At 42.6% G+C, this 16,282-nt stretch overlaps 1 protein-coding gene across 2 annotated transcripts in view; it reads left to right on the forward strand.

Annotated features, from left to right (window-relative positions):
- Positions 1–16,282, forward strand: part of LOC119179959 (methyltransferase-like protein 22) — a 34,800-nt gene that overhangs the window by 2,200 nt on the left and 16,318 nt on the right. The window contains exons 2-3 of one of the 2 annotated variants that reach the window (XM_037431083.2): positions 8,641–8,769; positions 13,204–13,244. In XM_037431083.2, the coding sequence (XP_037286980.2) occupies positions 8,641–8,769; positions 13,204–13,244 (170 nt within the window). The remainder of the gene's footprint in view (positions 1–8,640; positions 8,770–13,203; positions 13,245–16,282) is intronic. The other variant, XM_075868802.1, reaches the window with a different exon arrangement.

Here is a 16,282-nt window from a genome sequence, read left to right on the forward strand (position 1 = left end):
TTCGGAGGCCACGAGCCACCAAAAATGCTTCGGGGTGGCGTCGTTGAAGCGTTTTCGTTGCGCTTGCGCAGATGGCACCCGTGAGAAAGGTCCATTAGTAGAGCAACCTCCCTGGAAAGGCCGATCAAGGTCGATCCCTGAACTAGGTCAAATTTCTCGGCAACTAACAGGCTTTTCTTTCTGTGAAATCCGCACGGATTTCTTTGTGGCTTCGTGCTAAAGACAAGCAGTTGTCTACTTTCCCTTTCTTAACCCTCCCACCACCTTGCGGGTCTCCACAGAACTCATTTACATTACAGCCTAGAACATGCTTCAATTTTAAAGTGTTCATTTCGCAATTGCTCCCAAAACACTCCACCTCACAACATCAACAGATAGACTTGTTTTTATTACATGTCCAACAGCAACCTGCATGATGAGTACGCCGTGGATTTTTAGCGGGAAAGAGGGGAAAATAAATCATTTCGACGCGGTGTTCTTGTGAATGCAGTCCTCAAAAGTATGGTATGAATTTGTACTTCTTAAATTAATATTTGTTAATGCACAATCCACCTGCAACTGCTTTTTGTGAGGACACCTAATACTAAATTCACCAACCCTACCCCTGTGAAGGAGGGTTCATCTGCTTTTTATTTATATATTTATCAAAAACCAAGTGTTTTGGCACGAGCAAATCGCTCTAAAGTTACAAACTGCCATATTTGTCGTTGTTTTAATATACGGCGTAGACGTCTTTTACTAAAAGGCTATATATACCTGCGATATATACGGTTGAAATAGGTAACCTCACTCTTAGCGAGCGAGTGTATGAGCTTGAGAATGGCGTTGCGACCGGCGTCATTGTTGCGACAACGAGGCTCTTCTGATGTAGGATCCATTGTGGTAATTCAATGGCTGTGGAATTAAGGCCCTGAATCTGAAGGTTGAAGGTTCGACAAGGATAGCATTTTCACTGGAGCGAGCTGGGTGCATTTAAATTTACATTTGCGAGGCCACTAGATTTGTTTGGGTGCTTGTGTGTACAGATGTGCATTTCAAAACAGCATGTTAAGAAAGTGCTGATGGAATTGATGCCACTTAAAGTGTGTTGAACACATTTTTAATTGGGATTTAGCCATAGGGGTGCATACCCATTTTTATGATGGACTGTGATTACATGACAAACTGTGACAACAGAAGACGCCAACAAACCTAGTTCCACATCGAAAATGAGGCACTGTTGCTGCAAACCTAGTTCCACGACGAAAATGAGGCACTGTTGCTGCAACGGAGATAAGGTTGAAAAAAAAAGAAAAGTTTCATTTCAAGGGATAAGCATTAAATGTAATTGCAGCAAATTGTATTGTAAGGCTGGCAGCGAACTCTTTTGGATCGGGTATCACGTAAATTTAAAAAATGTTGGAGTAAGAAAATGAGGCAGCTCTTGGGAGAGATGCTTTTTTCGCATAGTCTGTTCATGTTAATAGTGCAGTACTTCCAAGAATATACGAGCCTACCATTGATGCCCTTTGCCAGGAATCGCGACTGTGACCTTAGAAATAATCACAGTTGCTGCATGGGCCCTCCGTGCAACAAAAACGGGCTGGCTCGTTTGATCTCTGCTTAAGCCATGTTCATCGCCCCCGCTTGTGCGCTTTTACCAATGGGTATGATGTGCGAGGGTGTGTGATTATTTTGGATTTTATATGGAGCATGACGACGATGACAAAAAGAAACGTCGAGTATGACCGTATAATTACTATCGTTTTAAAACTAACAAGAGGGGATGGAGAGCACTTGCTTGGTCATTAATGCATATTTCGAATCTCCTGAAAAGAGAAAAGAACTGTTTGCTAGATATTTTGGTATGTGACATAACCCCCAGCATATCACAACCATGTAAACTAACATAATGCGCTAGGAAGGCGCATATCCCTAGTAGCAAACGATGGTTACACTTCTGCTGGTAATGCCTTGCGAAAGCCTCTACATCATATTTTTTTATCACCTCATTTGGAGACATGTGAAAGTCTTAATTAACCTAACTAGACAGCTAATTTTGTCAAAATGTGCTGCTTTGAGCGGCGGGGCTCCACACTTTAGGCTCGGCCAATCGTTAAATGACCGCATTTTTATTGTGAATAGTAACTGTTCGTTAAATAAAGGCGGTGGAGGGTGTGCCATTATTGTGGATGCTCAAACTTTCTGGTTGGTGAACTCCGATTAGCCAAGAGATCTGCTGGGACCTCTCTGATTCAATTAAAATGCTGCCATCATGGAATTTCACAGTATGGCGAATGAGCGCGAAAAGGCAGCTGTCTATATTGGCACCTCTCACGTGTAGGTAATAGTCAGGGTGTTGAGAGAAGTGGCTTATTTTGATCAATAAAAAAAAAGAACAATATTGAACCCTGATGCGAAACACCACAATGGCCAATACCGTGTTAAATTTCAGTGTCCAAATAGAGAAACGCTAGCAGGGTGTAGCTCACAAACTTCTAAACAACGTGCCATAAATTCATATGTAAATGCCGCCCCCATCGAAAGTTTTGACAAGGACTGCTTTATAATGCTATACTGATATTACAGTGACCAATAGATGCATTTTTATGGTTTTAGTGATTTTTTAGGCATCCAAACTGCGGCGAGGCATTTGAAAGACCTTTTACTGTCTTCTCCAAAAGGTTAAGTGACTGCGTCAGCCTAGGGCATTACACTCCAATGAAGAAAGAGGAAGAAAGAATCTACTCTGAAACATATTTCTTGGAAGAAACGTGCTGTGTTCTGGTGACAATCGCCCATCATAATTCTGGATAAACTCCTGCTGGCAGATTTGAAGATGCGCTGGCGAGTTGACATTGTGTAGCAGCTTAATTTTGGGCATTTTGTGCATGTTGACCTCGGAGATCCAATACCATTTTGCATGTTAACAATCTCAGAGACCATTGGGTGTTGTACTACATAGAGCATTGCAAGTTCTGATGATTTGATTGATATGTGGGGTTTGACGTCCCAAAACCACCATATTATTATGAGAGATGCCATAGTGGAGGGCTCCGGAAATTTCGACCATCTGGAATGCAAGTTCTGTGCACCGTATGAGGCATCAAACGTAATATGTATATCACGGCGCACTTGAAGTGCTGGAGCAGTGACACATCGCAACAATTTCGATTTTGGGAGAATTCGCCCTAAACATAACTTTTGAAATCCGTGCTACCTTACGTGACATATATTGGCAGCCATGTATACATATGCACACCTTCAGTATGGTGTCTAGAACATACTGGTCGGTGTTTGCTAGGCACTGTATCACCAGCAATGCACACGTGAGTAGATGGGCACACAAGTGCAAATTGAGAGAACGCCATCAAGCACGAGGCAGTCACGGTCGTTTTCTCATTCTCTAACGGCACTCTGATGGAGCGAGTGTTTTTCTTTTCTTGTTGCACGTACATGCAGCTGCTTACAGAAAAGGGGTGTTTCTTTTGAAAGCGCTGACGTGCGACAGCTGGCGTGGCCTTTTGAGCTGTCTTGTTTATAGTCGTCTCGTGTGTCGGGAAACGCGGGGTCCAAGGTCTGGTGCCCAGACGGCACGCTTGAAATAGAAGTAAAGAGTTGTCTCGAGCCTTTTGAATGTGTGGGATTTGTGGAACACTTTTGTCATGATGTGGCACATTTACCCAAGAAGGATCGCTATTAGCCCGTGGTTATGTGCGCACAGCCAGATAGGCTGCACGAAAGGGGTGTGTGGGGAGCAGGGGGGGGGGGGGCACCCTCTCCTGCCAAATCATCTGAAGGGGAGTGCCAATTTCGCCTCATACGTTTACTCAGCTGAACACTTCTCGTCATCGGTTTAATGTGCAAAGTTATGGGAATGCACATTTTTGTCGGTCATGGCGACTTAGGTCAGCTGATGTGGCACATACAAAGAGCTCTTTAGTTCCATCTTTTACTCCATACGCTAGTCAGCAACCAGCGCCATGCCTAGTCACTTCCGTTTCATTTTTGTGTAGCTTTTGTTCAGACTTATCCTGTTTTCAACCAACTGGAATGGGGGAGTGTTAAGTACGTCCAAGAGGGCACAGATGTGCTCTCGTCAATGCAAATTCCATCTCTTGCATGACTGACTTGTTTTTGCAGATTTATGACATTGTTAAAAGGGAAACTGCTAAAGAGTGTGCAGCTGTCATTGATGGATCAGGTTTTGCCCTTGCAAATCCCTGTAACAGGACAAAATTAGATATTGGTGTTTTAATATGTGGCATGTCCTAAAATTAGGCTGATGTGGTAGTATGTTTTTATTCATCTTTGTCAACGTGTCTGTTCATCTATATGACTGTTACAAAGATAGTAGTTTATTTCGTCATGTATTATCCAGTTGTTTAATCCATCTATGCTATAGTGTAAGAAAAATAATGTAGGTGTGGACATTCTCCGTTGGTTGCGAAGGAGAGCGCGTCCGGATAATGTTCACCTTTATTATGTTCACCGCCGCAGTTCTATGGGGGGCGCTGTGACATGGGGGCTTAAGAAACTAAGCAGAACGAGGTGAACGTGAATTTTTTTTTTTCACCTCGTGATATTTCATTTTTTAACTGGGCATGCTAGCAGCTAGCTAGAAATGCATGCTGCATTTTTTGCAACCGAAAGATGCCCTATGTGGCAAATGCCTCAATTGGCTGCATGGTGTCAGAAAAAAAAAATGTTATACTTCTAATGCTGTCAGAAAGACGGGGACAAGCGCTTGTCTTTGTCTTTCTGTCTGCGTCTAAGTAGTGCGCTCTCATTTCAAAACAATCAAATATCACCAACTCACCCTATTAAGCATATTGACAAGTTATGTCTAATGCTGAGTTCTCATGGTGCAACGCCATTACGGACGCTGCGCACACAGCTCGTCTTCTGTAGTACATGCACCGGCCGCAGTTGTGCGGGTGGTGCTGCAACGTGAGGGCCGAGAAAACGTAGCCGAACGTTATGTGGACGTGCCGTCGGGCAGAGTGTCCATACCTAAATTGTTTTTCTTACACCGTGGTCTACGCTTTCTAGTATACCTCAATCGCATCATGCCTAATCCTGCAATGATTTCAAGGTTTAATGAAACACAAGCTCTTGGCAACATACGTTATGTTTTTCGTGGTGACTGGTCACTTCAATTGTAATAAGTGAATGCACCAAGCTGTAAAAGCCTTCTTAAAGTGCTTTTTTTTTTTGGCTCTTTTTAGACATCAAGCATGTAATTCATATTAAAAAAACATAAATGTGGATTAAACCCATGTCATTCTTAGTTTGCCCATTTATTTGCAGGAATTCAATTAACAAGTTTGACTTACTAACTCATCTTGGCAGGCATATACGTCAATGTAAAATTTACAAAATGTTCAACTTGGGCACTGAGGACTTGTCGCACATCACATGCCATCGCCCTCATAACGCAACGGTTACACTCACAGAAGTCTTGTCCGGGAAGTCGTTTCATGCAGTACACGGGGACAAGCGAGTAAGTAACACCCGCCAGGTGTGGGAAGAAAAAAACGACTTCATATTCCAAATGTCAAATGTCATTCGCTCACTGGCTTCCGCAGCGCTCGCTCTTACTAATGCCCTGTGCTAGAGACACGCCTTGGAGTGCCACAAACTGCGGCATGCAACTTTTGTTCTCCCCCCAATACAGGGCCCTGATGCAATTCAGAGAAGCAAGATAAGAAAAATAATAATAAAGAAGTATATACCGTATATACCATTTTATGTCAGATGTGCCAGCGCTGCAACTCTGAGCTCTTAAAAGAATGCTCTGTTATTTTTGTGAATCACAATGTGAGTTGAGTAGGTCATGAAACATAGAACACTGCAACCTAGCATGCACATATGACCATTGTGTTTGTGTAGTTGTTCTATATATACAAAACAACAAAGTGAACAGCCCACTATAGCAGCCCGGAAACTCATTCATGAAATGGCGTATAGTCACTGCTCGCATAACATACAGCCTTGATGTAATCAAAATTTACACATCTCATAGTGTTTCGCGTCTCGTGTGACCTATGTATGCTTTACAGGTGTTTTTTTTTTGCTTTTTTAAGTAGTATTACTTGAAATGTCTCTTGAATATTGCAAAGTTATTTTCCATATGGTACCGTGGTTTTTCTTGAAATATCACTTCATCCATGCGCGGGTGCTAGACACGTCAAATGATAGCTGGCTGCTGTGACAAACAGCTTATAGGCAACAGGCTTTGTGATTGGATAGCAGCCTTGTCGTACTCAAAGGAGGCATTGGGTGTGCTTTTCTTAAGAGCATGTGTTCGTAGCCTTGTAATATCTACACAATGTCGCTGAATCTCTGTTTTAATTTTTAGAATTTGGAATGTGTAGAAATACTGATGCAAGTCGTACTCATTGTGTCATTCTGAGACGGGGACAGATGCTTGCATTGTTGCGTTACATGATGGATAAGGACATCCAGATCGCTTCTTTTTTTTTTCATTTCTTTTGCTTAACTGCAAGCGTTTGCATAGCATGCTACCTCTGCATTTCTGCTATGCAGGCTATGTCATTCCTCAACCGTTCGTGCTTCCGTCATTTACGTAGTACACGTCGCCTAGAGTTTAAGTACACGTGGCTTAATTGTGCAGGTTATAACGCTGTAAACAGGTGCCTGTTTGATGGCCGCTTTTTGCTATCAACATCGCCCACTGTCGCTTGCTATCAACCAGCGAGTAGCCTTCGTTGAGGTGGACAAGTGGCATACGTAATTGCTTCGTGCTGCCAACTGGTACGTGGCGAGAAGAAAGAACAGAAACTGTGAAACAACTACACTTCACTTGCATATTGTGATGCCATGCTGCATACCAGTTGCAAAATTTTTGTGGAATATGTTTTGGACATATTAAGTATTTCATCTATCGAATTAACTACATATGGAACTCTTTTGTGATTTCCTTCAGATTGAACATATTGAAATTCGACTTTGCTTTGAGTGTATGGCATGCAATGTTTTGATCGTAAGCATTGACATCATACTGACCGTGTCAGACCTTTTGGCATCAGAGGTTGGAGCCTAATGCTGAATAAAATAACAAAATGTGGTGTGAACATGGCAGATGCGAGTAGTGAAAGTAATGTTTTGACTCTGTTGTTAAGCCTGCTGTGAAATAAAAAGTGTGTAGTTTTGGAGAACACTAGTTAATAATCTAAGAGATCTAGTTAAGTGATAATACAGTGATATAGTTTGTCTACCACAGCACAATGGCTAAATTTTTGCATTCATGCCTACAGCTGTATCCATGCATAAATTATGATGCAACATTTTAGCCAACTATATATAAGAATAAAGGAGATTGGGTTTTTAACTACATTTATATCTGTTAGACTTGTCCAGTTTTTTTCCTGTTAACACGTACTGGTGTGCCGGTTAAACAGTCATGAAAGCTTATAGCATCGCACATCAAAAGGACGGTAAAGAAACATGAGAATAGATGAAAAGCGTAAGCGCTTACGTCTTTTGTCTATTCTTAGGTTTCTGTTTGAGAACAGGCAATTACGTAAGTTCAGTGCTTATGTTTTTTGTTCATTACGTGTCTGTCTCATCCTCAATGTTCCCTCCGTGAGCTATGGTGACTCCATTGTGTTTGCATTATGTTCTAAAAAACTTTTGTTGACTTGTTATGTTTTTTTTTTTTATAATTTATAACATACCTCATAGTTATTTAAGCGGCCACGTCCTTCCGTGATCTCATTCAACCTTAAGGGTAGCTGAAAAATGTGAATGTAAGAAAAACATTTACCCTACTTTATGTTACTCTAAAGGGGGTTCACAGGTGGCCAGTTGGGCATGTTAATAAACGATCATTCTGATTATCATTCGAATGTGAAGTTTCTATCCATAATTCTTTTAATAAGGTAAGAGTGCTGTTAAAGCAGCTGTCTTACCATTAAATGAAGAATGTGGACATAACATACGGTTAAACATAGCGAGGAAAATATAAATAGATTTGCACCGATATTGGTGCATTATGAATATGTCCTCATAGTGACTATTGCCTAAGGACAGTGTTTTAAGTGCAAAGCTCGTTAAGGCTTTTGTCTGCTGTTGTTTGCTGTCATCTCTTGTAGCTTGGCGCGCGCTCGCACCAAGGCAACGTCATCTCCCTCACGTTTTTCGAACGCCTTGATGGTGATGCTAAGTGCGAAGAACTTTAGGGGTCTGGGTTGTTATATGCTTTCATATGCTTTTCTTTGCTTGGTGTAATGTGGCCAAAATCACATTAAAAATAGAAAAAAGAAGGAAGCTAGCGGGAAATAAAAAAAGGAAGGAAATACGTAGAAAAATAGGAGTAAATATAAATGAAAAGGAGGAAAAGATAAATACAAAAGAAAACTGGAAAAAAAAACAAGAAAGGGAGGCCAAAATGAAAAGAAAGCTGACAAGAAACACAGAAGGCTGCCAGCTTCGCATTTCCTTCATGCTTGCTGCCAGAATTGTGAAGGTATATTAATTTTTTCTATTTGGCGTAAGTTCGTTCAAACTTCTGCCAGAGAGCAGATTAGGCTGCGTTTTGTTGATGATTTGAAGATGCTCCGCACGGGATGCTTTCTTGATTGTGTGACACGTAGGATCCGTGCGAGTGGTACTGATGAAGAACAAATTACGTTTCAGTGGCCCAGTCGAGGTTGCACGTCAAGTTAAACACCTACGTTGAATCGGTCAAACCCGGTTGTTTGACACTGGACGAAGATGGAGATCTCGAGCTTTCCAGGGCCCGCACGAGTGCGAGAGTGCTTCTAGGTGAGGTTGCTTTTCGTTTGCAGCGTTTCTTTTTTGTAGAGTGTGAGAGTTTTAAGAGTTCCTACAGTGTCATTGATGGCACACAAGAGCAGGCTTGATGTGTAACTGAAAGGGACACTAACGGGAAATGATGAATCAGTATTTAGACTGATGAATTGTTCTTGGAGAACTCTACTGTCATTAATTTCACCATCATACATTTGTTATTACAGGAACATCAAGCTAAAAGTCTCTGCAATGCTCTGACATTTGTGTATTGCTTATTGTACGTATGTTGTTGTGTAGTGTATGTCATGTTTCTAGTCTATCCCCCTTAATGTTGTTTTGCCGTCATGACCTCTCACCTAATGCCTCGCATAAAGCCTGTGAGGAAGCCTCTAATGATACTAGTCCCGTCGATATTCACGGACGTTACACCACTCACATCCAACAGCAGGCATGCATGATAATCCACCCTACAAAAAGTGTTCATGAGTGCTGCGTGCTGAAGCACGTGTAGCTACGTGTTTAAGTGTATGCACATCACACGTGCGCTTTGCAGCACCCGCGTTGGTAACACGTGCCACGTTCGCACAATGCACATGCGTACAAGGTGGAGTTCGCATGACCTGTGGTAGGTGCACTCGTTCGTACTATCAATGAGATAGTACATGACCACTGCAAGCCGGTGGCAACATGCTTAGGGTTTGCACGTGCTTCGCGACACTCGTTAGTGACACACGCCTGCCCTCGTGCCGCGTTTATTCAACCCACGTGCAAAGAGTGTAATTCGCACGCTTTGTCCCTGGGCCAGCCGTTTGTACAATCTGTAAGGTGGTCGATTCGGATTGTAAGCCTTCTGGTGCCACGTTTGACAATGCGAAGCGCACACCTGTACCTTGACTCGCACGCTCTCTCGAATCGTGAAGCTGTCCACGGTCTTGCCTTTGGGTAGCAACGTGTGTGCTGCTTCCAATTGAGAGGACTCTTCCTATTGTTAATGGATATAGCCATTCTTTCTTTTCTCTTTGTCTTTAGATGCCTGTAGTGTGGGCACAGCTGTCTTGCTCTTTTTGTGCCAGCTGTTGTGTTCGAGACAGCAGGAAGGGACGTGCTTCGTCGAGTGCAGTGAACTTGTTTTGTTTTTTTGTTAGTATTCTTTCTTTTTTCGTTCTTAGAAATGCTAGACTCATTTCTTTTCAGCTTAAGTTTCTATTTCATATTCAATATAATAACCCTTGAAAGCTGGAGCATTACAGAGAGAAGTGGCATTACAAAAGTATTTGAATGCCAAAAACCTTAACATATACATGGTATGACAAATTTCTGATGAATGTATCAGCATTTCCCAAAGTTGTACTGTAGTCTCGAAGGTAATAATGTCTGTTATGGAGGCAACGGAGGGTTGAAGCAGGTTCCAGTCTTCATTTGTTTTAATTTTTTCAAAAGAATCAAATTAATCTTTTTTTGTTCGTACAATGCTTATGAACGCCTGCCTTGAACGAATGATCTCCATCTGGCGGCAAGCATGGTGGGCACAGAAAACGACACGTAGATTTTGGTTAAGGCGATGCCCTTGATTGGAAAGATTGAGGCTCAAAATTTCGCACCAGAGTGAATGGTTGGGCATGTTAAGATTTCATTTCATATGACTAGCATTAGCAGTACGAAATATTTTATAAAAATGATGTGGATGACACAATATTTAACAGCATAACACTGTGTTTTAAAAAATGGGTCATGCATGGATGACGAAATACTCCAGTCGGGATTGTACTCGTGTTTTATACAACAGCGGTTTAATAGGAGGGCACAAGAAAAAATTCCAATGACAGGCGATTAAGCATGATTACCATTACAGATTGCACAATAAAAGGGAATTTGCAAAGAAAGATCATAACAAATATGTGTATTGCCGTACCTGAGGTATATATGAGAAATTGCTTCGTCGCTGAGAAAGTGTGTGCAAGGATTTTTGCTGGTAGTTGGACAGGGCACTCTTGTTAATTGACATTTCGTTAACCAGGGGTCGAGTGACAAGTAAGAGATGTTATGTCGGACTACTTGAAAATCAAGCCAAGATAATCACACAGAATGGTTTTGAATTTCTTAATATATATTGGCATACGTTTAATTATACATAGCAGGAAAATAAAGAAAAGAAAAACAGTCAGGAGACCGAAGCGCAGAAATTTTTGTGTGCACAGAGTGTGGTTTGCATTAGAAATTCACCATATTTTTTATATTCTAACGTGCATTTTTTTGCGCCAAATGTAGCACTATTTATTTGCGCATTACAATGGAACTAATAAGCAATATCGGCGTCAAGCTATTTTTCTCATTGTTTCTTGCGTAAAACCACCTGCACATTACAGTGGGAATGTGCTGCAATCCTGCACATATGAGGAGATTTTTACAGCAAAGCTGTTATGAGATCGGAACTCGTGTCTCACACAGCGCCGTACTTGTCCGCCACCGCCAGTGTCCACAACCACATCATGCGAAACTAGAAAAAAGAAAACAGTACCAATGACACAGTGGAGCTCGAACCTGGGTCCGCTGGGTACCAGCCCAGTATTCTACCACTGAGCCACGCCAATGCTTGGGGCTTGTTGGCAAACTTGCCTTAGGCTTGATGTTGGGAAAGCAATTGGATTAATACGACTTATAAAGCATTTTAAAACAGCGAAAGAACAAGCAGTCGCTGTACAATGCGAATAGCGTAGCGAGTGGGCCGTCCAATGCTCCAACCCATTACAAAAAATTGTTTTTGTTCAGCTATTAACTGTGGTGCATACCCACTTCAGGCATAATTCCTCATCGTCGTCAGCCACTGCTTGTACAATCGGCACAAATTTCCTTGCAATAGTTTAGCGGATACAACGCTTCTCAGAAGTATGACGAAAAATAGCATCGTGAATGCTGGTTCACTACCCAGAAATTTTTATTGTTGATGCCGTAGTGGGTACCCAGCAAGTGTGCTTGCAGCAGTTACCCAAAGAGTGTTTAGAAAAGGCTGTGAAAGGCCACTCTTCTAGCTTTCGCTGCAACTTAGCTGCGCTTCCGTGCAGGCCTGGTGTTTTTTTTTCTTCGAAAATCTGCCGAATTTAAAACTGAAACTCGCTTGAATGAGGTTCTACTGACACATACATACTCTCAACTTTCTTCTAAAACAGTAATAGTGAACTTCTAATTATTATTAATCACTTATTGTTACTTCTTTATAGGAAAGGTGAAAGTATGCATGCTCCAGTAGAGCCTTATTTAAGCGAGTTTCGGTTTTGCATTTGGCCCATTTCTTAAAAAATCTCCTTGCACGACAATTAATATCCCTTGACTATGGATTACTCAATCTGCTTAATGACTGTTACATGCCAAATCCCGCTATTCCGTCTCAATTGTCCTATTTTTGTGTTGCACGGTGTGCTCGACTGCCAGTCTTGACACAAACAACTTCAACCTGTTTAAAATGAGAGGCATCATGGCATTCTAGCTATCCTGCCCTAGACACATTTTGCTGGCATTTGTTGACAATCATATAAGGTGGGGAAAGCCCAGCTCCTAATTATAGGGCGTGGGAGTGATATTTCGGTAGTCCACTGTCGATAGACTACCGTGTAAATGCCGTTTCCTGAACTTCAGAGCAAGCTGCTCCTGGCCTGTCGCTCGTTTATCAAAAGAACCCAGGGCCATGCTTCTGTTAGACTGAATGTGAAACTGAAGTGTTGCAGACGTATCCCGCAAAATAGTAAGGATAATTGATAAATTACATACACAAATATGTAAACTAGGTCACAAGAGGTGTGAGTGCTGTGAAACGATGTAAGTTTAATTTTGTAAGTTCAACTGCAGAGGCGGTATTGTGTCTTAAAACAATTTACTGAAACTCTTCATACCGTAACATATGGAGTCATTATGGTACTAGTATTAAATTTTTAAGAATGTAGTCTAAGAGTTAGTGGTAGATTCTGTCGGAGGGAATTGAAGTTTCTGCTTGACTAGTAAACTGGCTTATTTATAGATACTCACCAATCACTTAGTATTGCTATTGTTTCTTTCTCACTTATTAAAGGAATAGAAGGCCTGTGCATGTGTTTGACTTAATATGAGACCAAAGTTTTGCAGTTGTATCCTGCGATATAGTGGGGATACTTCAAAAATTTATCATGTAAACATGTAAACTATGACATAAAGACTTCAGTAATGCTACGGAACAGTACACATTGAATTACATTGAGGGTACTTGGTTTGTGGAAGTTGGTATCATGTTTTAGAAAAGTTACCAACACCTTTTTGTACCATAGCATACAGAGTCATTACAGCGCTAGTATAAGAATTTTTAATAATTTAACCCCTAAATTCGCGACAGATTCCGCCGTAGGGGTTTGTAGTTTCTATTTGGCCTAGTTGTTGAACCTCGCCGATCGCTTAGTACTATTGCTTCTTGTTTCCCAGACCACTGCCCTGCCACCACATTGCCTACTGTTGGACTACAGGTGAGACCGCATGCATTCTTGTGCAAGTTATATATCCCCCTCATTTTAAATAATTTTCATATTTATTGTTTGTTAGTTGTTTTGTTTGTGGTAAGTCCTAAATTAATATAGCCCCAAGTTTGAACTCAGACGTGTTTTGAATATGCGAAGAAGGTTTCTTTGCCAACTCTTATGGAACAGTTGTATATATTCTTCTTCCTGGCTTCTAGTTTTGAAATAGTAAACTGGATTTTCATAACCACCGTTTGTGGGGGTGCCGACACCTTCTGTGAAATTGTTTGTGCCGCGTGGCGCACCTGTCTCGCGCAGAAGCCGTATTTCGGTAGTCGGCAACTATTGAGTGGTAGGTGGCGTTGTGCTCCTGAGCATTTATTGCCACTATCATCATTATCGTGGTTAGAAAACGTTAGCGCCGGTGGGGACACCTGGCGGAAAGCCTTGGTGGCAGTGCGCAAGAAATAAGCTGATCTCTTTTGGCATGGGGCGATAGCACGAACAATTGCCTCCAGCGGTGGGTCTGCCGTGGATGGCACTGCGGGCTGTCTGTGGTGGGCCCACGTGGTGTGTCAGGCGTTAGCGACACCGCCTTGTTTGATATGTTGTTTAGTGTTGTTTAATAATGTGTAAGGTTGTCTTAGCATGTTGATTACAATTGATGTTATAATAATTTGGCTGACGATACCGTCATTCTAAAAGTAGTTAAATGAACGAGTGTTGTTTGGTTTGGTCCGACCGTGTCTGCTGTGTCTGTTCACTCCAAAAGCGGTGGTGGCGATCACCACTTTCAGACCCCACACCTTTGATATAGTTATATATTACATTTCATTTATGATAGTTAATATAGCACTTTTTAACTCCCTGCTAATTTACGGTACTATACATATGCACTTTCTGTAAAAGTGAAATCGTTGGTGAATAAAAACTTGGTCAATTGAAGACATCAGTGTGCTGCATGGTGTCAGCTTTAGCATTCAAGCGTTGTTTACCTGCATTTGAGGCTGGTATACCTGAAAACTTGTTGCAACGTGCAGAGATATCTGCTTGAGAGTTTCAACTTCTCAAACTGGATGTGCGTGCATGAAGAAACAATGGCAAAGCTAATTGGTGAAACGCTGCAACATCACTCTGTAATTTAGTTAGAGTTATGACTTGTGCAGTTATGATTGCTTTCCCTGATTTTGTAATCCAGTTGGTGGGGGTGGGGGAATCAAAGCTCTTATGAGATCACAGAAAGGGTGTTGTAGCTGACCGTTGCCTGTGTCCATATTCGCTGTCACATGAAATAAGAAAAAAATATCAAGGATTGAACTGGGTTCGAACCTGGGTCCTCTTTGTGCCAGCTCAGTATTCTACTTTTGAGCCATGCCGCTGCTCGAAACTCCTGCGCATAAAAATCCTACACAAGGATCATGTCAGCAAAGAACTGTGTTAACATGTGCAATATAGCACGGTAGAAAAGCAGAATAACATCTAGTGCATTACGAGTGGATCGTTGAATGCTTCCAACCCATTACAAAGGGCTGAGCCATAATTATTCATCGTCATTGCCACTGAATCAGTTAATGGAATAGCGGGTACCTTGCTAGTGTATTTGTATCAGTATCCCTGTTGCAGAGTATTCTCTTGGAGCGGGCTAGACTATCGAAGAGGATGAAGTGGAGATAAGCACGCGCAAGGAATGGACAGCTTGGTCTCCGTGCAGAATAATTGGGTCGTCTCCGTCTAGCGTCTGTGGACCAGTTATTTTGTTACATTTGGTGCACGAAACCCGGAAGTCCACCCCTTCGGAGACTTCCCTGAACGTCACGACCATGGCGACCGCTGACCATCCTCGGAAGAAGCGCGGCTCGATCAGAGCTGGTGTCACCCGAGCCCTAGCAATGTTATCGGACCTGCTGCAGCAACCGGATCCAGGCGCCTCCCATATTACCGGCCACATGGACTTCCTGAAGGGTAAAAAAGCAGCACTTTCGAGGCTCGACAAAGTCATTATGGCGTCAACGGATGAAGAAAACCGGGATCATGAAGTGGAAACAGCAGACGAGTACAACGCAAAGCTTCTTTATGCCGTGTCACGAGCAAAGTTCTGGCTACAGGAACGTGAGAAGGCAGCCATAGTGCAGTCGCGAGCCACTGGACCCGGGCCAAGCAACCTAGAACTTCCAAGCTCCGGCGAAGCAGCATGGCAGGTGAGAGCGCACTGTCCGCTTGCGGTTCAACTGCCCAAGCTCCAGATACAAACTTTTGATGGTAGTCTTTATCAATGGCAGTCCTTTCGGGACCATTTCTACGCTACCATCCATAAAAATACCGAGCTACCGCGCATCGAAAAGCTCAAGTACCTCCTCACTTAACTGGGAGCGCAAAGCGAGCTGTCGAAGGCATCCGTTCAGCAGAGCAAAATTACGAATTTGCAATCAAGACCCCCACGGATCGCTTCGGACGCCAGGATCTCCTCGTAAACGAGCATGTTGATAATCTCCTTGCGCTGAGCCCTGTGAAAAGCTCGTCAGACGTCCGAAGGCTTCGTCTGCTGCACGATAATGTGCAGTTTCACGTTAGTGCCTTGGAAGGCCTAGGAGTTGCGCCCGACCAGTACACGGTGGTCTTAAACCGTGTCCTAATGCGATGTCCGCCAGAGGATGTCGCCATTATGTAGAGACAGAAATCTAAAGAATCGAACTGCGCCTCCAGCATTCAAGTAGAAATCCAAGAGTAGGGCCAGTTACAGTCTCGTCGTGTGTCACAAGACGAAACCAGAACACACATTTCTGAAGAAACGTATGGCACAGAAATGATACCATCAGCGTCCGCCCTAATGGGGTCTACGTTGCCAGTTAGACTGGCGTGCCCACTCTGCCACAGCAAGGATCACATGATCGCTGCTTGCAATGCCAACCTATTGGCTGAAGAGAAGCGGGCAAGGCTGCAGTACTCTAATTGTTGTTTCCGTTGTGGAACACGCAACCACATCGCTAGAATGTGCCGGAAGTCATTCAATCTTAGATGTACCTGTCAGCGATGCCACCTGACCATCC

This window comes from Rhipicephalus microplus, chromosome 7 (genome assembly GCF_043290135.1).
Source record: "Rhipicephalus microplus isolate Deutch F79 chromosome 7, USDA_Rmic, whole genome shotgun sequence".
Taxonomy (NCBI): Eukaryota; Metazoa; Arthropoda; class Arachnida; order Ixodida; family Ixodidae; genus Rhipicephalus; species Rhipicephalus microplus.